This window comes from Arvicola amphibius, chromosome 7, assembly GCF_903992535.2.
Source record: "Arvicola amphibius chromosome 7, mArvAmp1.2, whole genome shotgun sequence".
Classification (NCBI taxonomy): domain Eukaryota; kingdom Metazoa; phylum Chordata; class Mammalia; order Rodentia; family Cricetidae; genus Arvicola; species Arvicola amphibius.
This window is the reverse complement of record NC_052053.1, coordinates 65839352-65853982: the sequence shown is the minus strand read 5'-3', so window position 1 is coordinate 65853982 and position 14631 is coordinate 65839352. Positions and strand designations below refer to the sequence as shown.

General features: G+C 40.9%; 1 gene segment (V, D, J or C); it reads right to left on the bottom strand.

Moving 5' to 3' along the window:
* Positions 1 to 13437: 13437 nt before the first annotated feature.
* Positions 13438 to 13960, bottom strand: LOC119819825. The segment is given in 2 exon segments: positions 13438 to 13817; positions 13915 to 13960. Coding segments are annotated over 2 exon segments (426 nt in total).
* Positions 13961 to 14631: the final 671 nt, after the last annotated feature.

The following is a 14631-nucleotide window of genomic DNA, read 5'->3' as shown; positions in this document are numbered from 1 at the left end:
ATGGAGGTCCCTGACTCAGGCCAGTTCAAGCAGATGTCCTTTGTTTCAGTCCCTCAAAGTTGCCTGACTTGTGCCCAGTCTTACAAAGGTCTCTGGCTTGTGCTTCCTCTCTCAGCAGTTGCTCCCTTGTACCTGCTCCTGGGAGGATTGATGCCTCAGGCCTGCTCCAGTTGAGATTGCTGTTTCAGGCCTGCTCCAGAGGAGGTTACTGGTTTGCACCTGGATCCCCAGAGGTCTCTGGCTTTGGCCTGCTCCCTCAGGGGTTGCTCCCTTGTACTTGCTTTTATGGGGTTCCTATTTCTTTTTTTAAGAAGTGTTTTTTTTTTCCATTTACTTCTCTCCCAAGCCAATTTTTAAACACAATGTAGCTATTTAGAGGTTTATTTTTCTCTATCTGTTTTTATTATGTATCTATGTCTTTTTTGAAGCACATGAATTTTTAATTTGCTTAGCAATAGGGCTAGGATTAAAGCTGTGATTTTGGTGGCTGTCTCCACCACATTTATCAGTTTGTTGAGAGTCTACATTCACGGTGGAGGTACTGGCCAAGGTCACCTATATTTCCACAACTCTGCAGAATTTCTATGTCATGCCACGACCAAGAAGCCTAAAATCAGCTACTCATAAGTGTCATTTTAGTGTTTGGTGGCAGAACCTCTTAAAATAGCCAAGATGTTTTTGCTGCTAACACTGAGTCAGGAAGTTTCTCTTAAGGGAACCACACCTCAGCTTGCCTCTAGCAAGTATAGCTTGCTGGGGTATATATAGATGATTACCAAGAAGCTGGACTTGACTCTCATCTTTTCTGTCTAGAATCCTTTACTTAATGCATTCTTAGGCTTTATGTGGAATTCTTGCTAAACTTTTTTGGTGCCCTTTGTTGACATAACTTTCTGTCCCACCTAGCTCTGTAACTATTCAGTCCCAAATAAACACACAGAGGCGTATATTAATTATAAACTGCTCGGCTTATTGTTTAGACTTATTATTAAGTAACTCTTATGACTTAAGCACTCCTATAATTCTTGTTTATGTTTAGTCACATGACTTGGTACCTTTTCTCAGGAAGGCAATCTCATTTTACTTCTGCATTTGACTGACTGGCGGCCTTTCCTCTTCCCAGAATTACCCTAGTCAGGTTGCCCTGCCTATACTTCCTGTTGAGCTACTTGCCAATATGCATTTTATTAAAGCAATTTGAGGGCCAAGTCTTTTCAGTGTACAAGAGCATTATCCCACAGCACAGCTACCTGTACCAGGACAGGACGCCTGGAGACAGGAAGAATCAGGCACCATCAGTCACATACTGTCACAACCTCTGTGTTTGCACATATGTGGAATGGTGATACACACCTTGGAGAGAGAACATCTAGGCCATCCTCCTTCCTCGGAGAACTCAGCCTTGTGTGAGAAAAAGCAGTAAAGTCCCACAGATCAGGAAGGGATTTAACTTAGAACAGGATTTTGGATTAGAATATAGGGAATCATCCCTGCCTTCATAAGGGAGGAAGTTAGATATTGACTCCTTCTACTTGTTCCAGGGTGAGCATCAGTGATCCTGTATTCTTGTTATCTGAGTCTGGAATAAAGAAGCATGTAGACTGGTTAGTTACTGGAAACACATCAGCATTTGACCGTTCCTTCTCTTTGTAGAACTGCCTAGACACTGTAGTGTGGTGCTGCGGGCCGGCTTCCCGCTGCCCGGCTCCTGGCCGCCCAGCTAGCTTTACCCAAAATAACAACACACAAATTGTATTCTTTTAAATACTGCCTGGACCATTATTTCTAGCCTCTTATTGTCTAATTCTCACATCTTGCTTTAACCCATTTCTAATAATCTGTGTAGCACCACGAAGTGGTGCCTTACCATTTAGTTTCTAGCATACGTCCATCTTGGGCTGGAGCTTCATTGCGTCTGTCTCCCTGAGGAGAGGCACGGTGGTCTGTCTAACTTAGGAGAGGCGTAGCATTTGGCTGAGCCATCTACCTCACTTCCTTCTTCCTGTTCTGTCTACTCCGCCCACCTAAGGGCTGGCCAATCAAATGGGCCAGGCAGTTTATTAATTAACCAATGAAATCAACAGATTGATAGAAGACCCGCCTCCATCAAGACACAGACTCTCTTCTTCCCTGTCCTTAAAAAGAAACATCTCATTTTTTATTCACATAATGTATTTTATTCAAATACATGCTACTTTCCCCAGATTTCTCCTCTCTCGTGATGCACTTTTTCTGCTGAAATAAATGTGCTTTTAAAAAAATCTGCTGACTCTCCTTAGTCCTGCCTCAATGTTCATGCATGTGGCCTTATTATTGGATTAAGGTTAGGTTTGTCTGTTAGAAACTGAAATCCCAAAGAAAACTGTTTCTCCTTCTTCCAACAGTTAATAATTTTGAATAATTTTTCATCTAAAGATGAGAATTGAAGACATTCTTGCCTATCATGCTGAGATGTTGGCTGGTGTGAACTTGTCCGTGCAGTTACTTATGCTGTGAGTTTATGAATGAGACATCCCATGCTGTGGTGATTAGTGTGATCTTGTGCATGCAGTTGCAGCTGCTGTGACTTCATGATTGGCACATCCTATGCTAGGTTGTTGGCTCATATGATCCTGTGCATGCAGCTACAGATAATGTGAGTTCATGAGTTAGACATCCTTTTATCATTCAAAATTAGGGGAAATACTTTCTTCCTTCCTTTCATGCAATTACAGATTCTGTGAGTTCATGAGTTAGACACCTCATGCTGGGATGTTGGCTAGTGTGGACTTGTGCATGTAGTTATAGCTGCTGTGTGTTCATGAGTGTGGCAGCCTTGTCATGCCTGGAAAACACTGTTTCATTGACATCATCCCTCAGTTCTGCCTCTTAAATCTCTTTTTACTTCTCTTCTATTATTGATCCCCAAATCTTGGAAAGTGAAGGAATTGTTGAAATATCCTATTTAGACTGAGGACTTCAGGGCCTCCTATTCTTTAAATGTGAACTAGTTTTAGGTCTCTGAATTAATCAACACCTCCAAAAATCAGAGTTTTGATTTAGCTGAAGAAATGAAATGATATATGGTACAAATTTTAAATTCTTAAGGAGCTGTTTAATACAATGTCTATTTAACAGAATAATAGTGCTAAATTATCTCCTAGGTCTTATGATCTACCATGTCATGAGTTCCTGTTCTTGTTCTTGGAAGCAGATAAAATTTCAAGTTTTGGGGAGTGGGCCTTAAATCCAGTAAGAAGTATTTAGTCATTCCCATAACATTCATGGCACCACTGAACCAATGTGCATACATTGTCAGGCTCTTTACTATTGTAAGTTGTGATACTTGTTTTTGAGACCCAAGGCCTGGGTGAGATATCATCTCATGTTTTCAAACTTGCTTTCTCATGGGCAACTCAAGCACATTTCCTGCTTCCTTCCCTGTTATCAAAACTAAGATTTGTTGTTGCCTTGCTGAGCTTGTCACTGTATCACATTGTTGTTATATGTGGTCTACACCTGCTTCTTGCCCCATCATCCCTCTGGACTGCATAAGAAACACAAGGTGAGAATACCACCTGGACACTCAGCCATCTTACCCAAGGTCTCCACCCATTCTTTGCATACTGCTATGACTTACACTCTCTTATACGCATGCATGTGACAATTCTCTGGGAGCAGATATGTACTGTAGCCAATGTACCTAAAATATTATTTTGGGGGTGATGACAATGAATTTGTTTCTCCTCCTGAGGTCGCTGCAAGCCTGAGGCTCCTCTTTGATTTGCAGAGGTCTCTGATTGTTTTTAAACATCCTTAATTTACTCAATATTTTCTAATTATTTTGATCTGGAGTAACATATTAATAAATCACTTTTACTTAAATCATGGTTTCCTTCTGCACCTAAAAAAACTAACTTGTACTATAGTTCTGGAAGGCAAACAAGACAAACACAGCATAGATGTGTTTTATATCCACACACCATGGTACAGTTATCTTGACTCAGAGAAGAGATGAGCACTGCCTTGGGAAGCTATTTGAAACATCAGATGTCCTGGAACATGGTATGAGTGTCTCAAAGATTCACATATGAGGAACATGGGCCTAAAATGCTTCTGATGAGAGGGGGGATGTGGAAGAGGTAATAGACTGCACAACAGCTACCACAGCCACACAGTCACACTTACTCATACAGTTCCACATTCCAACACACACTCATACACACTCACAGACACACACACAACACAGAGTCCCCCCTCACACATGCACACTCACAAACTGACACATAGCACCAAAGTCAGACTTATAAACTTCCCCATTCACAGAATCAAGGGTGGCTTTCTTTCTTTCTTTCAATAGGTCCTCTCTGTCTGGCCTGGAATCACTATTGACCAGCCTGGTCTTGAACTTCAAGACATACTTTTTTTTTTTTTTGCTTGAAGATTTTTTTCATGGTTTATTTTTTTATATTTAAAAATTTCCATCTCCTCCCCTCCTCCTCCCCATTCCCTCCCCTCCTCCTCCCCCTTCCCTCCCCTCCTTCTCCCCCTTCCCTCCCCTCCCCTCCACACATACCTCCCCTCCCTCCCTCTCAAGGCCAAGGAGCCATCAGGGTTCCCCACTCCATGCTAAGACCAAGGTCCTCCCAACTCCCCCTAGGTCCAGGAAGGTGACCGACCAAACTGAGAAGGCTCCCACAGAGCCCGTCCATGCATAAGAAACAGAGCCCAGCGCCATTGTCCTTTGCTTCTCAGTCAGCCCCCGCTGTTGGCCACATTCAGAGAGACGGGTTTGGTCGCATGATCCATCAGTCCCATTCCAACTGGAGTTGGTGATCTCCCATTAGTTCTGTCCCACCGTCTCCATGAGTGAATGCACCCCTCTCGTTCCTGACTTTCTCCCTCATGTTCTCGCTCCTTCTGCTCCTCATCAGGACCTTGGGAGCTCAGTCCAGTGCTCCAATGTTGGGCTCAGCCATCCTCTTCATCTATTGCCAGGTGGAGGTTCCCTCACGGTCCTGACTTTCTTTCTCATGTTCTCTCTCCTTCTGCTCCTCATCAGGACCCTGGGAGCTCAGTCCGGTGCTCCAATGTGGGGCTCTGTCATTTTCTTCATCTATCGCCAGGTGGAGGTTCTGGCGTTCGTGTCTACTTCCAACATCCAGGAGGATTACTATATCTTCTTTTGGGAGTTCACCTTCTTATTATATTCTCAAGGATCCCAAATTATAGGCTCAATGTCCTTTAATTGTGGCTAGAAACCAATTATGAGTGAGTACATCTCATGTTCATCTTTTTGGGTCTGGGTTACCTCACTCAGAATAGTGTTTTCTATTTCCATCCATTTGCATGCAAAATTCAAGATGTCACTGTTTTTTACCGCTGAGTAGTATTCTAGCATGTATATATTCCACAGTTTCTTCATCCATTCTTCTACTGAAGGGCATCTAGGTTGTTTCCAGGATCTGGCTATTACAAATAATGCTGCTATGAACATAGATGAGCAAATGCTTTTGTAGTATGATTGGGCATCTCTTGGGTAGATTTCCAATAGTGGAATTGCTGGGTCCTGGCATAGGTTGATCCTGAATTTCCTGAGAAACCGCCACACTGCTTTCCAAAGTGGTTGCACAAGTGTGCATTCCCACCAGCAATGGATGAGTGTACCCCTTACCCCACAACCTCTCCAGCAAAGGTTATTATTGATGTTTTGGATTTTAGCCAATCTGACAGGTGTAAGATGATATCTCAAAGTTGTTTTGATTTGCATTTCCCTGATAGCTAGGGAGGTTGAGCATGACCTTAAGTGTCTTTTGGCCATTTGAGCTTCTTCTGTTGAGAATTCTCTGTTCAGTTCAGCGCCCCATTTTTTAATTGGGTTAATTGGCATTTTACCGTCTAGTCTCTTGAGTTCCTTATATATTTTAGAGATCAGACCTTTGTCAGTTGCAGGGTTGGTGAAGATCTTTTCCCAGTCAGTAGGCTGCCTTTGTGTCTTAGTGACAATGTCCTTTGCTTTACAGAAGCTGCTCAACTTCAGGAGGTCCCATTTATTCAATGTTGCCCTTAATGTCTGTGCAGCTGGGGTTATGTGTAGGAAACGGTTCCCTGTGCCCATTTGTTGTAGAGTACGTCCCACGTTCTCCTCTATCAAGCTCAATGTGTTCAGATTAATATTGAGGTCTTTAATCCATTTGGACTTGAGTTTTGTGCATGGTGATAGATATTGATCTACTTTCATTCTTCTACAGGCTGACATCCAGTTATGCCAGCACCATTTGTTAAAGATGCCCTCTTTCTTCCATTGTGTACTTTTGGCTCCTTTATCAAAAATCAGGTGTTTGTAGGTTTGTGGTTTAAGATCCGGGTCTTCTATATGATTCCATTGGTCAACTTCTCTGTTTTTATGCCAATACCAAGCTGTTTTCAATACTGTAGCTTTGTAATAGAGTTTGAAGTCAGGGATGGTAATGCCTCCAGAAGTACCTTTATTGTATAAGATTTTTTTGGCTATCCTGTGTTTCTTGTTTTTCCATATAAAGTTGATTATTGTCCTCTCAATCTCTGTGAAGAATTTTAATGGGACCTTGATTGGGATTGCATTGAATCTATACATTGCTTTTGGTAGAATTGCCATTTTCACTATGTTGATCCTCTCAATCCACAAGCAGGGGAGATCCTTCCATTTTCTGGTATCCTCTTCAGTTTCTTTCTTCAAAGACTTAAAGTTCTTGTCAAATAAATCCTTCACTTCCTTGGTTAGAGATACTCCCAGATATCTTATGCTATTTGTGGCTATTGTGAAAGATGATACTTCTCTGATTTCCCTCTCTGCTTCCTTATCCTTTGTGTATAGGAGGGCGACTGATTTTTTGGAGTTGATCTTGTAACCTGCCACATTACTGAAGGAGTTTATCAGTTGTAGGAGTTCTTTGGTGGAGTTTTTGGGGTCGCTTATGTACACTATCATATCATCTGCAAATAATGAAAGTTTAACTTCTTCCTTTCCAAATTGAATCCCCTTGATTCCCTTATGTTGTCTTATTGCTATTGCTAGAACTTCAAGCACTATATTGAAGAGATAAGGAGAGAGTGGACAGCCTTGTCGTGTTCCTGAATTTAGTGGGATAGCCTTGAGTTTCTCTCTGTTTAATTTGATGTTAGCTGTCGGCTTGCTGTAAATAGCTTTTATTATATTTAGGAATGACCCTTGTATCCCTAATCTCTCCAAGACCTTTATCATAAAAGGGTGCTGAATTTTGTCAAATGCTTTTTCAGCATCTAATGAGATGACCATATGTTTTTTTCCTTCAGTTTATTTATATGATGGATTACATTGATAGATTTTCATATGTTGAACCAGCCCTGCATCTCTGGGATGAAGCCTACTTGATCGTAATGGATAATTTTTCAAATGTGTTCTTGGATTCTGTTTGCCAGTATTTTATTGAGAATTTTTGCATCAATGTTCATGAGTGAGATTTGCCTCTGTCTTCCTAGTGCCCAGATTAAAGGTATGTGGCGTGGCACTGTGCCTGACCATCAAACACAGATTTTTAAAATATAATGTTTTAATTTCACTAAAAGTAGTTTCTTTATCCATAAAGTATTAAAGTATTGAACTCATGACATTCACATATGTATATATATATATATATATATATATATATATATATATATATATATATACATATATATATATATGTATATATATACACACACACAAAGAATGGATTAAAATCCATAATTTCCAATACATTTTGCTCAGGTAATGTAAATAATATCAAAACTTCAGTTGAATAAAAACATCATTTAAGTATGTGTAGTCACTTGAAATTGGACTTGCTTCCAGTGGGTCTTGTGTTTAAACTTTGTTCTCTATCTGATGGTGTTCTTTAGAGATGTTATGGAATACTTGAGAGATAGTGCCTCAGAAGGAACTGTGTCACTGGATGTGCATAATGAATTCTTATACACCAGTTCTCTCTGTGATTTATTCTCTACTTGCAGAATGCAGGTGCAGTGTGAGAAATCCTCTGTGCCATGCCTTTCTATCATGATGGACTGTGCCCCTAACACCTTCAGTCAACTAGACTCTTTGTTTCTGCAGTGGCTTTCTGTTAGGTATATTTCACAGAATAGGAAAACAACAAATGCAGCAATAAATGACAAATATTTTATCTATAAATAGTAGTACAAAGCCTACCTGGGAATGGGATATGTGATATTTAATGGCACATGGCTTGAACACATAGCTACAAAGAGAGTTAAGGTGTTTGGATCACAAACTAAATAGACATAATCAGTACATCAAAGACTTCAGAATTATTCATGTTACTTCGAGTCTCAGAGAACAAAGAGGAAAGGGAGGCTGGAAGAATGTAAGAGGTGGAAAAATGACTCCATCAGATTGGTATCAGGCAAGACTGTAGGAGGGCATTTTCTTGACTAAAAATTGGTTTTGGAAGGCTTAAGCAGATTAGAAAGTGCCATCCCTGGACAGGTGTTTCTGGGTTGTATAAGAAAACATGCTGAAGCCAGGCGGTGGTGACACACACCTTTAATCCCAGCACTAGGGAGGCAGAGGCAGGCGAATCTGTGAGTTCGAGGCCAGCCTGGTCTACAAGAGCTAGTTCCAGGACAGACTCTAGAAACTACAGGGAAACCCTGTCTCAAAAATAAAAAGCCAAAAAAAGAAAGCATGCTGAACAACCATGGAGAGCAAGCTGGTTAGCATTGTTTATGTGTGATGTTTGATTCAGTTCCGACTTTCAGTCTCGTGCCTTATTCCATGATTTGATTTTTCTCTATAATGATCTGTGAGAGCTAAGATGATATTTATTCCTTCTCTTCACATGATGCCTTAGGGCATAGTTTTCATCAAATAAAAAATATAGCCTAGAATAATTTAAAATTCTTTTGATGAGAGGACAGACAAGGCAAACATAATCAAACATACAATCACACTTATAAATACAGTCACATATCCCAACACAAAACACAAACACACACACACACACACACACACACACACACACACACAGAGAGAGAGACAGACAGCCATCAAATGTACATTCAAAAACATTCACTGGTAGAAGGGCTGACTTTCTTTCTTACTTTCCTTTGACTGGCACATTTTGGTTGGCCTGGACTCACTATGTAGACCAAGCTGATATTGAACTATGAAAGATTTTCTAGCCACTGCCCCTTGTAACTGGATTAAATGAATACATCACCATTCTAGACATTCACATGAAGAGCCTTAAAAGTTAATTATTTATTTTTTGAAAATATTTTCATTCAATATGTTCTGATTACTGTTACCCTTTTTCATTCATTCCCAGGTCTTTTCTTTCTCTCACATTATCCAGTTGCACAATGGGAAGATTTTTTAGGACATTGAAGGGATTTTCCGCACTGTTTTCTTTTTTATCTTGGCAATAAATGGTTTAAAAATGCATAATTACCAAAATATTTCTCCTTTAATATCATTATATATTTATTTTTTTATAGATTACAATATTCTTATTAATGTATACATTGTATAATGATAATATCTAGTGCTAAGGAGATGGCTAGGGAGTAAGGTGCTTGCCTCCTAATTTGAGTATCTATCTTAGTTTGATTCTCAGTACATAACTAGGAAGCTGGGTAAGATGGTTTATCCTTATATTCCCATCACTTGGTAGATTGTGACAGGAGGCACGTTGGGACTTATATCTAAACATTCTATCTAAACATGTAAGCTACAGTTTCAGTGTAAGAATCCGTCTCAAAAAATAAGTTAAAGGGCAATTGAGGAAGATGCTCCTAATCAACATGTGGCCTCCACAGTCATATGCAAACATACACATATGAAGACACAGTATCAGCAATGAGCATTTTAATTTATTCAAATATTTACTTATTTACTTTTTCCTGGATTGAACTCATAGTTTGTAGATGTTTAGAACTATCTCACGGAGAAGGGGGGAAGAGGGGAAGAGGGGAAGGAAGAAATTGTATCTCCAATTGTTGCCTCCTATCCAGTCTGGACCACATGAAATGTTGGCATCATCATCTACTGTGAAGATGGAAAAATAAGAGCAGAGTGTACACATAAGCATTGCAGTGTCTGCTCCATACTGAAATGAGAAATGCAGAATATGCTGAGCTGTGTTTCAGTCTCTGGTGTTCAGAGAGGAACTGGGAATCTTAGGCAGGAAGATAAACTGGTTTGTCTGCAGAGGCTGGTTCAGGGAAAGAAGGCCAAGAACCTGAAAGCAAACCCCCAGTCCCAGTCCCACAGGACACAGGACCTGGGCAAAATTGTCCAAGGATGCTGTTGTAACCTGTGTAATGTAATATTCTGACAACATAAGCATCTCCTGAGTAAACACATAAGCACTCAGACAGAAACACAGAAACAAGACAGAGATCAACCTACACATGTATAGGCATACAAGAAAAGAGAGATAGATGTGTATTAACTTGTGTTGCTTGAAAATGTTCTGGTTCTATCTGTCATTCATCCTACTTAAAAATGTCAGTATCATGCTTGTTTATAATATTCTGTGATGATAGCCATTCATCAAACTACTCTCTCTTTCTTTTTTCTCTCACTACTTTGACTGTTCTGTATTCTACCACTCTCATGTGTTTTCTCTCTCCCTCCTCCTCTGCTCCATTTCCTTTCTCTTTGCTTCCTTCATCTGCTCACCAGAACTGAGATTGCTATGTAACATGGTCTTATATGTGTAAATATCTGAGGGACCACCATAGTATTTGCCAGTGCCACAACAGAACCATGTTCACATCAATACAGCACATGGATCCCTTCCTCTATATCCCCCACACTTATTTCCTTTGGCAAATGGCACTTGCACCATTGGTTACAGGCAACTTATCCTTTAGGCTTTAATATCCATGTCTCTGGTTATTAGAGACGTTGGCCTATGCAATGTCTTCCACCTATATGAATTTGTCAAGATGAAGGAGTGCAATAGGAGGATGGAGGGCAGAAAATTGTCTGCCCATGAGGACATCGCCTTTCCCCACTGTGTTCCCCAAACTTGTTATATCTTGTGGACCCAATTCTCAGACAAATGAGAGGAATGAGTTTTTTGTGAGAAGAAAAATGAGAATGATATCTTGAATGACTTAAATGGTGTTCTAACCTTTAACAAGGAGGATTGATGCTACAAACACAATATTTATTAATCAAAACTTAGGCTATATTTTTTAAATATTATGATTTGAATTAAGGTTTCATATATACAATTCCACTCTTGGGAATATAAAGAAGAGATGCCCAATTATACTACAAAATTATTTGTTCAACTATGATCATAGCAGCACTATTTGTAATAGCCAGAACCTGGAAACAACCTAGGTGCCCCTCAATAGTAGAATGGATAAAGAAGGTGTGGCACATATATACTTTAGAGTACTACTCAGTGGTAAATAAAATGACATCTTGAGTTTTGCATGCAAATGGATGGAAATAGAAAACACCATCCTTAGTGAGGTAACCCAGACCCAAAAAGAGGAATATAGTATGTACTCACTCATAAGTGGATTCTAGCCATAAATAAAGGACATAGAACCTATAATTCGTGATCCTAGTGAAGCTAAATAAGAAGGTAAACCCAAGGAAAAACATATTGTTATTATCCTGGCTATTGGAAATTGACAAAACTGTTGGACAGGGGTTGGGAGCACGGTGGTGGGGGTGAGGTGGGGATAAGGGAAGATGGGGGAAGAGAATGGAGAAAGAGAGGATGGGGAGAGCTTGAGGGAATGGGATGGTTGGGATGAAGGAGGGGGGATATGGGAGCAGGGAAGTATATATCTTTATTAAGGGAGCCATTTTAGGGTTGGCAAGAGACTTGACTCTAGAGGGGTTCCCAGGTGTCCATTGAGATGTCCCCAGCTTGTTCCTTGGGCAGCAGAAGAAAGGGTGCCTGAACTGGCCTTGTCCTATAGCCACACTGATGATTATCTTGCATATCACCATAGAACCTTCAGTTGGTGATGGATGGAGATAGAGACAGAGACCCACATTGGAGTACTGGACTAAGCTCCCAAGGTCCTTATGAGGAGCAGAAGGAGAGAGAACATGAGCAAGGAAGTCAGGACCACGAGGGGTGCGATCACCCACTGAGATGGTGGGACGGATCTCATGGGAGATCACCAAGGCTAGTTGGAATGGGACTGATGGAGAATGTGATCAAACTGGACTCTTTGAATGTGGCCGACGGTGGAGGCTGACTGAGAAGCCAAGGACAATGGCACTGGGCTTTGATTCTACTGCATGGACGGGCTCTGTGGGAGCCTTGTCAGTATGAATGCTCACCTTCCTGGACCTGGGGGGAATTGGGAGGACCTTGGACTTCCCATAGTGTAGAGATCCCTGAATGCTCTTTGGCCTGGAGAGGGAGGGAGTGCGGATGTGTGTGGAGGGGAGGGGAGGGAAATGGGAGGAGGGGAGGAGATGGAAATTTTTAATAATAATAATAATAATAACAATAACAATAACAATAGTAATAATAATAACAAAAAAAGAACTTAGCCTTTGGTATAACTCCCACAACTGAATGAATTTTTAAAGAAATACTTTATTTTTAATTGTATATATACATTTCTGTGTGGGTAGTGTAGTTATGGAGAGAAACAGAGGGCACAGGGTTTTCTATACTCACAGATGTTTTTGAGCTGCCCTGAGTCTAGGGTTAAAACTTTCCAGGTTACTTTGCTTCCTCAGAATCTCATACACTTTACTAAACATAATCACTTCTGCCCTGCTTGATGATTTTCTTCTAGTCAGAGTACATTCTGAATTTGCAAGGTAACAGAACCATGAAAATATTTCTGTAGTTCAATTTCTTGCCACAGAAGAACAACTGAATAGAATCTGTGAGCTTTGTTCTCCATGACTGCAAATAAATGGGTTTGTCAGCCAAGAAGTTGTTCTGTTTAAATGATGTGTAGATAGCATTATTACTCGAACTCATTGGGCAATCAGTCAAGCCAGCTGGCATATTTCAGGCCCAGTTGTAGAACCTGTTTCAAATATATACTGCAGATTAATAGAGGAATACATCATATGTCACCATGTGCAGAGGGAGAGGGGGGACCGAGGGAGGAAGGGAAGGAAGGAAGGACGCAGAAAGGGATGAAGAGCAGTGCCAGGAGAAAGAGAGGGAGAGCAAGAGAGAGAGAGAGAGAGAGAGAGAGAGAGAGAGAGAGAGAGAGAGAGAGAGAGAGAGAGAGAGACAGAGGGCAAAAACAGTACAATAAACAAAAAGAAAAGCATGTCACAATGTAAAATAGATATTTGAATAAAACTGTGAACACTTCAGGGATTACTGTAGAGAGAATCTTAGAATATGATATGGAGATGCAGGCCAGTCACAGGGGAGTCCATCCCTTTATGCCTCTCTGATCAGGCTTCTGTGTGTCCCAGAACTCCCTGTGCTCTTAGTGCCCCCTGCTGGTCCTTAGCAGTTTGCATGGAGTTTTGTGTCTGAGTTCACAGTAGCTTTCACTCACTGTGCCTCTTGCACAATAATATATGGCTGTGTCCTCAGACTTCAAACTGCCCATTTCCAGGTACAGGGTGTTCTTGGCATTGTCTCTGGAGATGGTGAATCGGCCCTTCACAGCGTTGGCGTAGTAGATGCTATTACTATCATAAATAGATGTGATCCACTCCAGGCCCTTCCCTGGAGCCTGGCGGACCCAGCTCATCCAGTGGTTACTGAAGGTAAATCCAGAGGCCACACAGGAGAGTTTCAGGGACTTTCCAGGTTGCACCAAGCCTCCTCCGGACTCCACAAGCTGAATCTCACAGTGGACACCTGCAAACAGAGATTCCTGATTAGAAAACTGTCACAGAATCCAATTCTTCTTCCTCGTGTACACAAATGCACACATCAGATGGTCTCAACAAATTACCTTTTAAAATAATGGCAAGGAAAAGCCAACTGAGCCCCAAGTCCATGGTGATGGTCTCTGACCAGTGGTGATCAGTGAATGGGAGGACCAGGGAATTCAGCTCTGGGCTTCTCTTTCTGAGCTGCAGGGTCAGGGCAGTGCTTCTTTTCATTGGCACAGAGAACCTTCATTTGCATGTCTTCCTGCTCAGTTGCTCTAGGCTTGGAGCCTTGAGGGAAGGCAGTGCTAATACCAGATATAAGGCATCAAAATCAACAACACCAGTTATAGAAATATACATAAAATTGTAGTTTTGGATTCACATTTTTTTGTGAAAAAAATCACAACACTCCAGTTAGTTCCTTTATGTGCATGTACACAGAACATGCGGATATATGCTATCAGGTGTCCTTAGTACACATATGCAATTAAATGTGCCAAGCACAGGTTTGTTTCTACATAGGAGCTCAAATTTTCCTACTTTCTGACCTCGAAATGGATTCTCCCTGATGTGGTTCTTTGACAACATTTAGATACTGTTAGCATAACTCACTCTCTGTTGCAAGAACACTTGGAAATTTTCTGAATTTTACTTACTTTTGAGACCATGCTGTCCTCATGCTATAGGAGAATTGCAAGTGAGATATCCCTTGTCACTCTTTCTCTCCACTGCTTTGCACTTGCCAAGGAGCCCTATTTACATTAGCATCAAAGGTACTTTTGTACATTCTGAATTTC